The sequence below is a fragment of the Chiloscyllium plagiosum genome, unplaced genomic scaffold (genome assembly GCF_037043375.1).
Source record: "Chiloscyllium plagiosum isolate Xiang-an unplaced genomic scaffold, Cpla_swu_hap1 HiC_scaffold_17, whole genome shotgun sequence".
Lineage (NCBI taxonomy): Eukaryota > Metazoa > Chordata > Chondrichthyes > Orectolobiformes > Hemiscylliidae > Chiloscyllium > Chiloscyllium plagiosum.
This window is the reverse complement of record NW_028270155.1, coordinates 76,220,698-76,234,970: the sequence shown is the minus strand read 5'-3', so window position 1 is coordinate 76,234,970 and position 14,273 is coordinate 76,220,698. Positions and strand designations below refer to the sequence as shown.

General features: G+C 42.9%; 1 protein-coding gene across 1 annotated transcript in view; it reads right to left on the bottom strand.

Moving 5' to 3' along the window:
- hydin (HYDIN axonemal central pair apparatus protein) overlaps positions 1–14,273 on the bottom strand; it is a 905,740-nt gene that overhangs the window by 60,821 nt on the left and 830,646 nt on the right. The window contains exons 78-80 of the mRNA XM_043707374.2: positions 10,694–10,852; positions 5,847–6,127; positions 1,181–1,400 (exon numbers count right to left, since the gene is read on the bottom strand). Of these exons, the coding sequence (XP_043563309.2) occupies positions 1,181–1,400; positions 5,847–6,127; positions 10,694–10,852 (660 nt within the window). The remainder of the gene's footprint in view (positions 1–1,180; positions 1,401–5,846; positions 6,128–10,693; positions 10,853–14,273) is intronic.

Sequence of the window (14,273 nt, the reverse complement as noted above, 5' to 3'; positions counted from 1 at the left end):
CTGGAGGAAACCCACACAGACAGGAGGAGAATGTACAAACATCACGACTCTATGACTACACAGACAGTCACCCAATGCTGGAATTGAACCCGGGTTCCTGGTGCTATGAGGCAGCAGTGCTAATCACTGAGCCACTGTGCTATGCCTTAGCTTGCTCTCTCTCCACGGATGCTGCCTGATCCTCAGTGATTTCCAAAATGTTTTATTTTCAGTATGTTTCACATGTCGTTCTTCTGCAATCTGGAAATGGGAGTATAACAGCAGACATCTCTGCGAATGTTAAACATGGGGTTTGCAATGCACATAAATGATGAGTCAGAAGTGCATTCAAAACAACTTCGCTACAGTCAGAAACATGCACAAAATAAAGTAGGAGCCTAAATCCTTCCGGTATGTTGCTGTTACAGTGCTTGTGAGCAACACTTCACCCCATTGTGTATTGCCTGCCCCAGAGGGACGTTTTGCTGTTTTCACTCAGGCCAGCAGATGTCAAGTGTGGAGCCCCATGAGGCCTTCACCCAAATGGGAGTCACCACAACCATCTCCACAATACCTGACACCCAGTGTCAAATCCAATCTAGTGTGGCTCACCCAACCTTACAGATATCTTGGGAGCTGCAGCACACTTCTTTTTGGTGGGAAACAATTCCCCTTTTTATGGTAATCAACAGTAGTTATATCATCACCATTAAACTAGGTCTTTATTCCAGATTTTTAAACTGAATTTAAATTTCCATATCAGCAATGGTGGGATTTGAACCCATGTCCTCAGCACATTAACCTGGGGTTCAGGATTACCAGTCCAGAGATATTACCACTATGCCACTGCCTCCCCCTTTTCTTTGCTTACAATCAATGACTACCAGAGCAGTTGCAGAATGATCGTCAATGTAAGCCAGATTTTAAAGGGCAATTTTAACCTAGTAAGAAAATTGATGGCTTCAAGCACAATACCAGATGCCTGATTTAGATGACCAGATGATACAAGTCTAAAAAAAGACAGAAAGAAAAAAAAATGGAAGAACAAAGAAAAGAAAGGAAGGCCTGGCATTTCTACAGATCCTTTGGTGCTATCAAAACATCAAAGACCATCTGCAGATAGTGATGTCTTTCTGAAGTGTAGCCATTCTTGTAAAGCAGGAACTACAGTTGCTGATATGCACGTGCAAAGTGGTTGTACCTCTTTCATAGCTGTTGGTGCCACACATGAACCAGTCAGGTAGAGATAGAGAGATTTGGCTCCTTCGATGAAGCATTGCACGTTTTCCAAACGAATATCTGCATGTACTTTAGCAGGATGAAATATCACTTCCAGGGACACTTGCATTCCTGGGGAGATATAGCCCTCCACGGGAGAAATTGAAAAGTGAGGCTTAAACTTCTCAATGTCCCATCTAAAGCTGTAATGTAAAGGAGAAGGTTTAACTCATTGAGAACACAATGCAATGACAACAGAAACTTGAATTTACATAACACCATTAAAATAGTAAACTATTCCAAGGCATAGAATTTGACACTAAACTGGATTTTAAAAAAATTATTTACGTGTGCAAGATTATCTAGGTACATTCTTTCCACAAAAAGAGAACAAATCCAATCTAACCATTAGTCCATTTTCAACCATCACAAAGTGACAGGAAGTGTTGTTGACAGTGACTTTAACTCAGCAACAAACGGCTCACTTATGCTTAGTTTGGGTTTTACCAGGACAACCCAAACTAATTACAGCTTGGTTCGAAAAATGTAATGGCTACAAGAGCAGGTCAGAGGCTAGGAAACTTGCAGTCAGTAACTCAGGTCCCAGAGCCTCACAACTATCTACAAGGCACAAGTCAGGAGTATGATGGAATATTCTCCACTTGCTTGGCTGGGTGGTGTCTGAGACCTAACCATCTTCAGCTGTCTCATCAAGAACCTTCACGCCTTTGTAACCGCAAATATGGGAGTATTTGCTCATGTTTAAACAGTGCTCTGTTCAATTTTACAACTGGTCAGAAAAAGCAATCTGTATCCCCATTCAGCAAGACCTAGACAGAACTCATGCTTGAGCTGACAATTGGAAAGTCACATTAGTGCCACACAAGGTCCAGGTAATGATTATTTCCAGTGATAATCACAATGGGCCGAAGGGCACATTCCTGTGCTGTACTGTTTTGTAAAGAATCAAATCATCTGCCTTTGACATTCAATGATATTACCATTGCTGAGTATCCTACTATTGTTATGGAGCAGGCTGTAACGCCTCAAAACATTTCAAGAAAGTAGCCCAGATCCTAACTTTTCTAATTGCTTTAAACAGGTGTAGAGTGGATATTCCAGGCCTAACACAGCTGGTTCAAACCCCTCGGTTTTAAACAAAACAGAATTTATTTACGGAGCACCAAATGAAACAAACAAAAGAGAACAGAATACAGAACTTAACCTCTCCAAAAACCCAACAGAGCATCCTAACTTAATGATGCTCTTCCAAATGCCTACAACAATCCCCATAAACACCCCCTTGACCAAAAGGTAAAATCAGACCCTGGAGAGATGTCAGAGAGAGAGAGAGAGAGAGAGAGAGGGAGGATCAGCCTGGAACTGTTTCTTTGACCAGCAGTCTCAAAACACTGACTGCTTGTTAAAACCAACCCAAACCAAATCAGAGAAAAGGGAACTCCCCTTTTATTGTACAATTTTTTTTAAACTTAAAAGTGTCTTTAAGTAGATAAATGCAGACAAAATGGAACCCCTGTCTTTATGACCCCTCTGAAAAGAAAACAAGGATAACTTAACCTTGTTAAAGGAGCAGAATTGTCACACTACCAATCGGGGTTATCACTGACCAAAACCTAGAGTGGACTAGCGATATAAATACTGTGGTAATAACAGCAGGTCAGAGGATAGGAATCCTGCAGTTATTAAGTCACCTTGTGACTTTCAAAGCCTGTCCATGATCTACAAGGCATAAGTCAGGAGTGTAATAGAACACTCCATGCTTGCCTGAATAAAAATAGTTCCAACGATACTCAAGAAACTTGAGACCATTCAGTTCAAAGCAGCACACTTTATTGGCACACCTCACCAACTTAAAAATTCACTTCTCCATTGCAAAAGGATGCACCATGGCACCAGTGTATATCATCCAGAAGATGTACTGTATCAAATCAGCAAGGGTCTTTCAATAGCATTTTCCAAACCCATAAACTCTACCATCCAGAAGGACAAGAACATGGATATAACCACCGCCACCATATGCAACTTCTCTTCCAAATCCTCACCATCCTGACTTGGGACTATATTACTGTTCATTCAGTGTCGCTGGGTTAAAATTGTGGAGCTTCCTTCCTAACACCTCTTCAGACATTCCTACATTCCAGGGACTGCAGCCGATCAAGAAGGCAACTCACCACACCTCCTCCAGCATTAATGTGGATGGGGAACAAATGTTGGTCTAGCCAGTGACATATCCATTCCATAAAAGAATGTAAAAAGGATAATAAATACTTCTGAGCTTTGAAGGGACAATAGACTCCATAACACCATAAGCTGAGAACTTAGGCCATTTGGCCCTTCATGTCTGCTCCACCATTCAATCATAGTTGATAGGTTTTTTTCTGATGAAGAGCTTATGCTCAAAATGTCAACTCTCCTGCTCCTCAGATGCTGCCTGACTTGCTGTGCTTTTCCAGCACCACACTCTTCGACTCTGATCTCCAGCATCTGCAGTCCTCAGTTTCTCCTGATAGGTTTTTTAACTCAATTTTCCTGCTTTCTCCCAGTAATCTTTGATCCCCTTGGCAATCAAGAACTTATCTATTTCGGTCTTAAATATACTCAATTACCAGGCCTCCACAGCTTTCTGTGGCAATGAATTCCACAGATTCACCACTGTCTGGCTGAAGAAGTTTCCTTTTACTCTAAGGCTATGCCCTAGGGTCCTCTTCTGCCAATGGAAACATCTTCCCAACATCCACTTTGTCTATTCAGAATTCTGTAAATTTCAGATTCCCCCTCATCCTTCTAAACACCATCAAATATAGTCCCAGAGTCCTCAAACATTCCTCATGTGTTAAGCCTTTCATTCCTGAGATCATTCTCATGAACCTCCTCTGGACCCGCTCCAGGGCCAGTACATCCTTCCTGAGGTGTATGGCCCAAAATTGCTCACAATAATTTAAATCTGGTCTGACCAGAGCCTTATAAAACTTCAGAAGTATGTCCCTGTTTTTATATTCTAGTCCTTTCAAGATGAATGACAACATTGTATTTGCCTTCCTATCGAATCGATCTGCAAGTTTACCTGAAGAGATTGTCAAGTCCTTTTGTATTCCAGATTTCTGAATTTTCTCCCCATTTCGAAAATAGTCTGTGCCTCTATTCTTCCTACCAAAGTGCATGACCTCACACCTTCAACACTTTATTTCATCTGCCACTTCTTAGTCTACTCTCCTAAACTGTTTAAATTTTTCAGCAGCCTCTCTGCCTCCTCAATACTACCTGCCCCACCATCTATCTTTGTATCATCTGCAAACTCAGTCAGAATTTCCTCAGTTCCTTCATCCAGATTAAAGTGAAAAGTTGTGGTCCAAACACTGACCCTTGTGGAATGCCACTAGTCACTGGCTTCCATTCTGAGATGGATCCTATTATCCCCACTCTCTGCCTTCTGCCAGACAGCCAATCTTCTATCCATGCTAGTACCTTGCCTCTAACTCAATGGGACCTTATCTTACTCAGCAGCCTTCTGTGCAGCATCAAAGGCATTCTGAAATCCAAACAGATAATATCTATTGGCTCTCCTGTCTAACCAGTTCATTACCTCCTCAAAGAATTCTAACAGATTTATCAGGCATGAAACCCCTGCATGAAACCATGCTGACTTTGCCCTATTTCACCATGCACTTACAGGTATTTAGAAATCTCATCCTTCACAATGGACTCCAAAATCTTACCAACGACTGAGGTCAGGCTAATTGGTCAATAACTTCCCATTTTTTGCCTTACTCGCTTCACAAACAGGGGGGTTACAGGAGCAATTTTTCGGTCCTCTGGGACCTTTACTGACTTCAGTGATAGCAGAAGGATCACTACTAAAGGCTCCACTAGCTCATCAGTTATCTTGTTCAGAACTGTAGGGGGTAGCCTACCTGGTCCAGGTGATTTGTCCACTTTCAGACCTTTTAATGTTTCTCACACCTTCCCCTTGGTGATGGCCACCATTCTCATTTTTGCCAACCCCCATCTCTCTTGAATTTTTGGGATATTACTTGTGTCTTCCACCATGGAGACTGATACAAAGTACTCATTCAGTTCCTCAGCCATTTCTTTGGTCCCCAGCATCATTTCCCAGCAGCTCAATGTCCACTTTTGCCACTCTTTTACTCTTCATACATCTAAAGAAACTCTTGCAATCTTCCCTAATAATACTGGCTAACTTACTCTCATGTTTAATCTTCTCCCTCCTTATATCTTTTTTGGGTGTCCTCTGTTGGTCTTTGATGGCTTCCCAATCCTGTGGCTTCCCACTGCCCTTTGCCACATTATATGCTTGCTCTTTTGCTTTTATGCTGTCCCTGACTTCCCTGGTTAGCCATGGTTGTCTCATCCTGCCTTTGCTATGCTTCTTTTCCCTTGGGATGAATCTCTGCTGTGTCTCCTGAATTACTCCCAGAAATTCCTGTCTTTGCTGTTAGGTTCCCCTCTCAGTCAATTCTAGTCAGCTCCTCCCTCATGCTCTGTAGTTGCATTTCATCAACTGTAATACAGTTACATCTGATTCCACCTCCTCCTTCTCAAATTGCAGAGTAAATTCTATCATACTGTGGCTTAGTCAAGTCATCTCATGCTGGCAATGATCTGCGTACCTTGCACCAATATCTCCAACATTTTCTAGTACGATCAGCCGCATGACTGAGCTACGGAGAACAACTGATCCAAATGCAATGCAGTTCTGGTCCAGTGAGATCTCAATTCCCTGGCAGCACCCTTGTATCACAAATAGAGGCTTTGACACGCCGATGCACTCCATCATCACCTCCTCTGCAAACTGGGGAATTCGGTACGGTGGGGAGAAAGTCACCACCACATCACAGGTGCCTCCCTGTGCAGTCAGCTTGATGCTGGTATGCGGTGACAGAGACAGAACCTGAAAAAGATAAAGATGAAGCTAATGGACAGTGTGTTCAACGTAAATGAACCCTAATATGGTTATTAAGAATTTAAATAGCTTAGAAACACCATCACCATTTTAATCTTCCAGTTACAGCCAAATGACCAAAGCCATTTCTCCTGCATTAAGGAGGGAGTGACTGCCTTGACACAAGGTATGGTGGTTCAGTGTTTAGCATTGCCACCTCACAGCACGTGACCCGGATTCAATTCCACCTTCTGACGACCGACTGTGGAGTTTGCATTTTTCTCCCTGTGTCCATGTGCGCTCCCTCCAGGTGCTCTGGTTTCCTTCTACAGTCCAACAATGTGCAGGTTAGGTGGGTTGGCTGTGCTAAATTGCCCATTGTGTCCAGGGATGTGTAGGCTAGGTGGATTAGCCTTGAGGAATGCAAGTTTACAAGGACAGGAGAGGGATGGGACTGGAGGGATGCAGCTCTTTGGAGGGTCAGTGTGGACTTGACGGCTGAATGGCCTGCTTCTACACTCTCGGGATTCTATGAATTTAAGTCATTATCATCTGGAATAGAGTGTGGTAAGTGATGAATTGTTCCCTTTATAAAAGCTTTTTGTGTTCAGAAGTCAACAAACTGAATCGCAACAATGAGAGCACTCAGCACTAGGCTTAGCAAGGCTTTTGATAGGTTACTCAGCATAGCTCAAAGGCCAAAGAAGAGGAGTTTAAAGATTATAGTCAGTGAGTGAGAATGTGCAAAACAAATCAAAGCTGACTGCATGTTACAAGCATTCAGCTAGCTGTACTGCCCAGAAATCAGAACTGCACATTTCGTAGGTAGAGTTCTCAGAAAGTTGAACGTATCTGTGTTGTTAGAACTTAGCAAAGTCCTAGGAATTAGTAGACAGCTAAGTGTTGGAGTCAGTACTCGGAAGAAGTCCTATGGAGCTAGGAAAGTGAGAATGTTGCTTGTTTGTGTTGGAGAATCTTGTGAGGTGTTTGGAAGAAATCTGTGAGCATTAATACTTCATTAAGGATTGGAAAGCTCACAAGTAATGATTGCTTGATGCAACTGAACAAGACTAGAGCTCTAGAAACTCCCAGAGACAGCACTGGCTCAGTGAAGCAAACTCCTGTGAAGACCTGCTGTTAAGCTTGTAAATGGAGTACAAGGGAGCTTATCTCCAGGAACATAGAACACAGAACTGTACAGCACAGGAAATGGCCCTTCGGCCCATGATGTTGTGCTGAACGTGACGCCAAATTAAACTAATCTCTTGTGCCTGCCTTTGGTCTATATCCCTCCATTCCTTCCATACTCATGTACTTACCTAAAAGTCCGTTCAATACCCCTATCGCACCTGCCTCCAGCACAATCCTGGCAACACATTCCAGACTCTTACCACTTTCTGTATAAAAAATCTTACCCCTCACATCTCCTTTGAACTTTCCCCCTCTCACCTTAAATGCATGTACCCTAGTTGTGGACATCTCAACTCTGGGAAAGACTCTGACCGTCAACCCTATCTTTGCAACTCATCATTTTATAGACTTCTATCAAGTCTCCCGTCAGCCTCCGACGCTCCAGAAAGAAAAGGGTTTTTTTAGCCTCTCCTTACAGTTCATACCCTCTAATCCATGCAGCACCCTGGTAAACTTCGTCTACACCCTCTCCAAAGTCTCCACATTCTTCCTGTAATGTGGCAACTAGAATTGAATAATACCTTTAAGTGTGGCCTAACAAAAGTCATATATATCTTCAACATGACGTGCTGACTCTTGTACTCAATTCCCTGATCAATAAAGGCAAGAATGCCATATACCTTCTTTACCACTCCATCTATTTCTGCAGCCACTTTTAGGGTGCTATGGACTTGAACCTCAAGATCCCTCTGTAGATCATTGCTGCTCAGGGTCCTGCCATCATTTGTATACTTTTCCTTAACATTTGATCTTCCAAAGTGCAGCACCTCACATTTCCCCTGATTAAACTCCATCTGCCATTTCTCCACCCATAACTGCAAATGATGTATATCCCGCGGTATCCTTTGACAACTTTCTACGCTAACCTCAACTTCAATGATCTTTGCATTGCCTGCAAACTTACTAACCTGCCAATCTAAGAAGGGTGATTGACTAGAATGGGGAAAGATCGGGCCATCTATGATATCAGTATCTCTATACAGGGAGCTTCAAGCCCAGATCTGCAAATGTAAAAAACTGTGATCCCTTGTGAAGTTTAATTATACTTGATGGCTATTTGACTAGTATCATTAACATCTAGCGTGTGTTAGTAAGACATTTGTGGGATCAATCTTGATTGCATTTACTATTTAATGTGTACTGTGGGGCATGTATTGCTCATATTTATCACACGTTATCTCCGGGCGTGAGAAATAAGTTATACATGTATGTAGTTTGCATTACTCTGCTAATGTTGTTAAGTTTATTGCTGTTTGTTCAAAACCGTGGAATTTTGTGGCTTTATTCTTTTGGCTAGTCCCTTGAACCTCATAAGGTGCCGACTTTAAGAATACATGTTCCTAGTCCCTAGCCAGATCATAACACAGATTTGGTGGTCAGTAAATTATGCTTACAGCGTTGAATGACCAGTATGCTAATTCTCCCAGAGTAGTCCAAGCTGGTCCCAGGAAGCAGACATCCCGAGACTAACAGCTGCTGTTTCAGGATCATGTGCACATACACTTAGTTTGGACATAACAGGATTAGGGTGTTACTGCAGGAATTGAGATTGTGCCTTGGATGTATTCAGGGTAGGTAGATCCTAATGTCAGTTGACAAGAGCAATGTCATTTCAATCTCACTACTGCAGCTCATGCACTCAATGTTCTGATCAGTGAGGGCAAGCATGCCAAATGCCTTTATCACCACCCTGTCACCCTGCGACCCCACTTTCAGGGGACTATACATCTGCATCCTGAGATCTCTTTATTTGACAACATCTCCCAGGGCCCTACAATTAGCTGTTTAAGTCCTGCCCTGGTTTGCCTTACTAAAATGCAACACCTCACACTGATCTAAATTAAATTCCATCTGCCACTCCTTCATCCAACTGATCAAGGTCTTGTTGTATTCTGTGATAATCTTCCTCATTGATCACTACACCACCCATTTTGATGTCATCTGTAAACTTACCAACTATGCCACCTATATTCTCATCCAAATCATTTATATGGATGTAGGTTTGCTCGCTGAGCTGGAAGGTTCATTTCCAGACATTTTGTCACCCTACTAGGTAATAGCTTCAGTGGGCCTCCGGGTGAAGCACTGTTGATAATTCCTGCTTTCTATTTATATGTTTGGGTTTCTTTGAGTTGGTGATGTCATTTCCTGTGACGATGCCATTTCCTGTGGTGATGCCATTTCCTGTTCTTTTTCTCAGGGGGTGGTAGATGGGGTCTAACTTGATGTGTTTGTTGATAGAGTTCTAGTTTGAATGCCCTGCTTCGAGGAATTCATGTGTTTGTTGATGGAGTTCCGGTTGGACCCCATCTACCACCCCCTGAGAAAAGGAACAGGAAATGACATCACCACTAACCCAAGAAACCCAAACATATAAATAGAAAGCAGGAATTATCAACAGTGCTTCGCCCGGAGGCCCACTAAAGATGTTACCTAGTAGGGTGACGAAATGTATGGAAATGAACCCTCCAGCTCAGTAAATAAAACTACATCCAGAACCTCGACCTGAACTACAAATCTTCTCGAAACTTGGTAAAATCATTTATATAAATGACAAAAAGCTGTGGATCCAAAAGACATCCAGTCCAAAAAGCAACCCTCTATCACCACTCTCTGACCCCTATCTTCAAATCAAGCCAGTGGCCCCTTTTGAAACCTTTCCACAGGCAGCGAGCCTGACTGCCATACCACCCACCTGACTCCCAAAGTGAAACAGAAACAGAAACATCCAGGGTACTTTCATCTGAGTCAGGCTTGCATTGTTTGTAAGTTTCCTGATTCTGCACATCCAACTGAGGAAGGAAAGCTCATGCTGAAATCAGGCCGTGAGGGTATGAATGGTAATAGGTTGGTAAACGGACAAGTGGGCCCAATTAGAAGACACAAAGGAGATTTATGGCAGGAGGCAGGGTAAATAGCTGACATACTGAAAGACTTCATGAAGGAAGCAATTCTGCCTAAGTTGTAGTAAAATAGAAGATAGTTACACACTGAATGGGCTAATAATTGATAGAGAAGAGGTATTAGAAAAGCTAGCAGGACCTAAGGTTGGATCTGATCTATCCATGGACACTCAGCTAAATAATAGTATGCATAGTGAAGGTACTGGCCATGCTCTTTCTCTTGTCCTTAGATACAGGCTGTTGCCTCCGTACAGTAGAGTTGCAAATGTTGCAGAAAGATTGACATGATGGGCTGAATAGTGGGCTATACTGTATTCAGTTTATTATTCTCCGACGTTATGCCTCTGTAAAATGTAAGGATTGGAAGAATCGCCTGCTGTTTACCACGTTCCTAATATATTGTGGTTTGAGAAAGACCTCACCACATCAGACATTTGGGATAGATTGCATAATAAGAATAAAGAGTATTAGCAGTCCATACCTTTGGGTTCTGAAGAAGTGGTTGGTTGGGATTCACAGCGAGGGTGAAGGTCAAGGGTACCCTGCTTCTGTTGATAATTGGTACCACTTTCTTCACAACCTGTCCAACCCTTGGAGCTTGCAAATTGACCACCTTGTCCTTGCGATTGACAACTTCAATCTGAGAGGCAGAAAGAAGACAGTGCTGTTACTATGTGTTATGTTAAAATGATTTTTTAAAAATTCATTCATGGAATATGGGCATCACTGGCTGCTCAGAATTTATAACCTGTCCCTAGTTGTCCTTGGTGATGAGTGTCTTGAATTACTGCAGTCCATGTGCTGTGGATTGACACACAATGCTGATGGGAGGGAATTCCAGGATTTTGACCCAGCAACGTGCAGATAAATGAAAAACAAATTGTGCACAGACAATAGCAAGTACCAAGGCTGCTACACTCAAAATTACACAGGAGTTTGCTACAGTACCTGTCAATGATAATGGGACCCTACAGAGCACAATTTCTGCGTTTCATTTGCTACATTTCAACAGAAGCAACATTTAAACATATGTCAATTTTAAAACGCTTTGAGAAGTCCTGAAGTCACAAAAGTTGCCAAATAAAAGTAGGTTCATTCTCTCCTTTCTTGATCTCCAGCAGCCTACAAAGCAAAGATGTCATGAACATTTCACTCTCGGCTTTTGTCAAGAACATGATGGCATGGATTCAGGAGAAATGGGTTCTCCTGGGATGCTCCTCCCATGATCAAGTTCTAAATTGAACAGTGGTTTGGTGCCAGGTATGTGAATGGTATTTCATGCTCAGCAGAGCGGGCTTCGAGTCATTAGCGCCTCGATGCTGGGTAGGTCCGCTTGAGAGAGGATGGACATGCTGCTGTTAGGCATGCTTTCTCTGAATTGCATTTGGACAATTTTGTGAAGTCACCACTGATAAAACCCAGTGAGAAAGTACTGAGGTAGAGGTAGTCCAGATCTGAGAAGCAAACAGGAGTGTGGGGATCACTGCTACAGTAAACTATGATGTTAATTTCAGCTTTGACATCCTGCTTCTCAAATACTCTTTTCTTCAGTTAGGAAAATTCTAAAGGCTATTCTGAAGAAAGCCCTAGGATTTAGATCTTTCATTAAGAACAGGGGAGGCGGTAAAAGAGGGGGAGGTGTGGCCTTGTTAGTCAAAGACAGTAGAACGGTGGCTGAAAGAACTTTTGACAAGGACTCGTCTACTGAGGTGATATGGGCTAAGATTAGAAACAGGAGAGGAGAGGTCACACTGCTGGGAGGTTTTTATAAGCCTATGCAGAGTTCAAGGATGTGGAAGAGAGGATCGGCAAAACGATTCTGGGTAGAAGTGAAAGGGACAGGGTGGTCATTATGGGAGAATTTAACTTCCCCAACATTGACTGGAAACGCTATAACTCTAGTATGTCAGGTAGATCAGTTTTATCCAATGTGTGGAGGGTTTCCTGACACAGTATGTCGAAGGGCCAACAAGAGGGGAGGCCACATTGGATCTGGTACTTGGTAATGAACCAGGCCAGGTGCTTGATTTAGTGGTAGGTGAGCATTTTGGACAGAGTGACCATAATTCAGTTATGTTTAGTTCAGTGATGGAAAGGGATAGGTACATACCACAGGTCAAGAGTTATAGATGGGGAAGGGCAATTATAATGCAATTAGGCAAGACTTAGGATGCATAGAATGAGGTAGCAAAATGCAGGGGATGGGGACAATTGAAATGTGGAGTTGGTTTAAGGAACAGATATTGCGTTTCCTTTAAAGGTAAGTCCCTATCAGGCAGGGAGGAAGTGATAAGGTTAGGGAACCGTGGTTTACTAAAGAAATTGCATCTCTTGTTAAGCAGAAGAAAGAAACTTATGTGACGTTGAGACGAGATGGTTCAGATGAGGCGATGGAGAGTTACAGATCAGCTAGGAAGGATTTAAAGAGAGAGTTAAGAGGAGCAAGGAGGGAACATGAGCAGCCTTTAGCAGGTAGAATAAAGGAGAAACCTAACGTTTTCTACAGGCAAGCGAGGAATGAAAGGATGACTAGGGTAGGAATAATGACAGTCAAAGATAGAAGTGGGAAGTTATGTGTGGACCCTATGGAGATCGGAGAGGCACTAACTGAATATTTCTCATCTGTTTTCACTCAGGAAAAGGACAATATTGTAGAGGAGAAGAATAAAATACAGGATATTAGACTAGAAAGGATCAAGATTAGGAAAGAGGAGGTGTTATCTACTTTCACACCTTCTAGAATTGATAAGTCCCGTAGGCTGGATGGGATTTATCAGAGGATTCTTTGGGAAGCTAGGGAGGAAATGTTGGGGGCTTTGGCCTTGCTCTTGGAGTCATCATTGTCTACAGGCTTAGTACCAGAGGACTGGAGGATTGAAAATGTTGTGCCCTTGTTCAAGAAGGGCAGTAGAGATGATCCAGGTAATTATAGACCAGTGAGCCTTGCATCCGTTGTAGGAGAAGTTTTGGAAAGGATTATAAGGGATTGGATTTATAATCATCTTGCAAGCAACAATTTGATTGCAAATAGTCAACATGGTTTCGTCAAGGACAGGTCATGTCTCGTTGAGTTTTTTGAGAAGGTGACCAAGCATGTGGATGAGGGTAGGGCAGTTGATGTGGCATACATGGATGTCAGTAAAGCCTTTGATAAGGTTCCACATGGTAGGCTGCTGGAAAAAATGCAGAGGCATGGGATTGAGGGTGATTTAGCAGTTTGGATTAGACACTGGCTTTCTGTAAGAAGACAGCAAGTGGTGGTTGATGGAAAATATTCAGCCTGGAGTCCGGTTACTAGTGGTGTGCCTCAAGAACCTGTTTTGGGACCACTGCTGTTTGTCATTTTTATAAATGACTTGGACACAGGCATAGGTGGATGGGTTAGTAAATTTGCAGATGACACTAAAGTCGGTTGAGTAGTGGACAGTGTGGAAGAATGTTGCGGGTTCAAAGTTTGGGAGAAGATTTGTAACTCGGGTGCTCGTTGTTGTGGTTCTGTTCGCCGAGCTGGGAATTTGTGTTGCAGACGTTTCATCCCCTGTCTAGGTGACATACTCAGTGCTTGGGAGCCTCCTGTGAAGTGCTTCTGTGATGTTTCCTCCTGCATTTATATTTCCTCCTGCGCTTCCAGTTGTCAGTTCCAGCTGTCCGCTGCAGTGGCCAGTATATTGGGTCCAGGTCGATATGGTTATTGATTGAATCTGTGGATGCGTGCCATGCCTCTAGGAATTTCCTGGCTGTTCTCTGTTTGGCTTGTCCTATAATAATAGTGTTGTCCCAGTCGAATTCATGTTGCTTGTCGTCTGCGTGTGTGGCTACTAAGGATAGCTGGTTATGTCGTTTCGTGGCTAGTTGGTGTTCATGGATGCGGATCGTTAGCTGTCTTCCTGTTTGTCCTATGTAGTGTTTGCTGCAGTCCTTGCATGGGATTTTGTACACTACGTTGGTTTTGCTCATGCTGGGTATCGGGTCCTTCGTACTGGTGAGTTGTTGTCTGAGTGTGGCTGTTGGTTTGTGTGCTGTTATGAGTCCTAGTGGTCGCAGTAGTCTGGCTGTCAGTT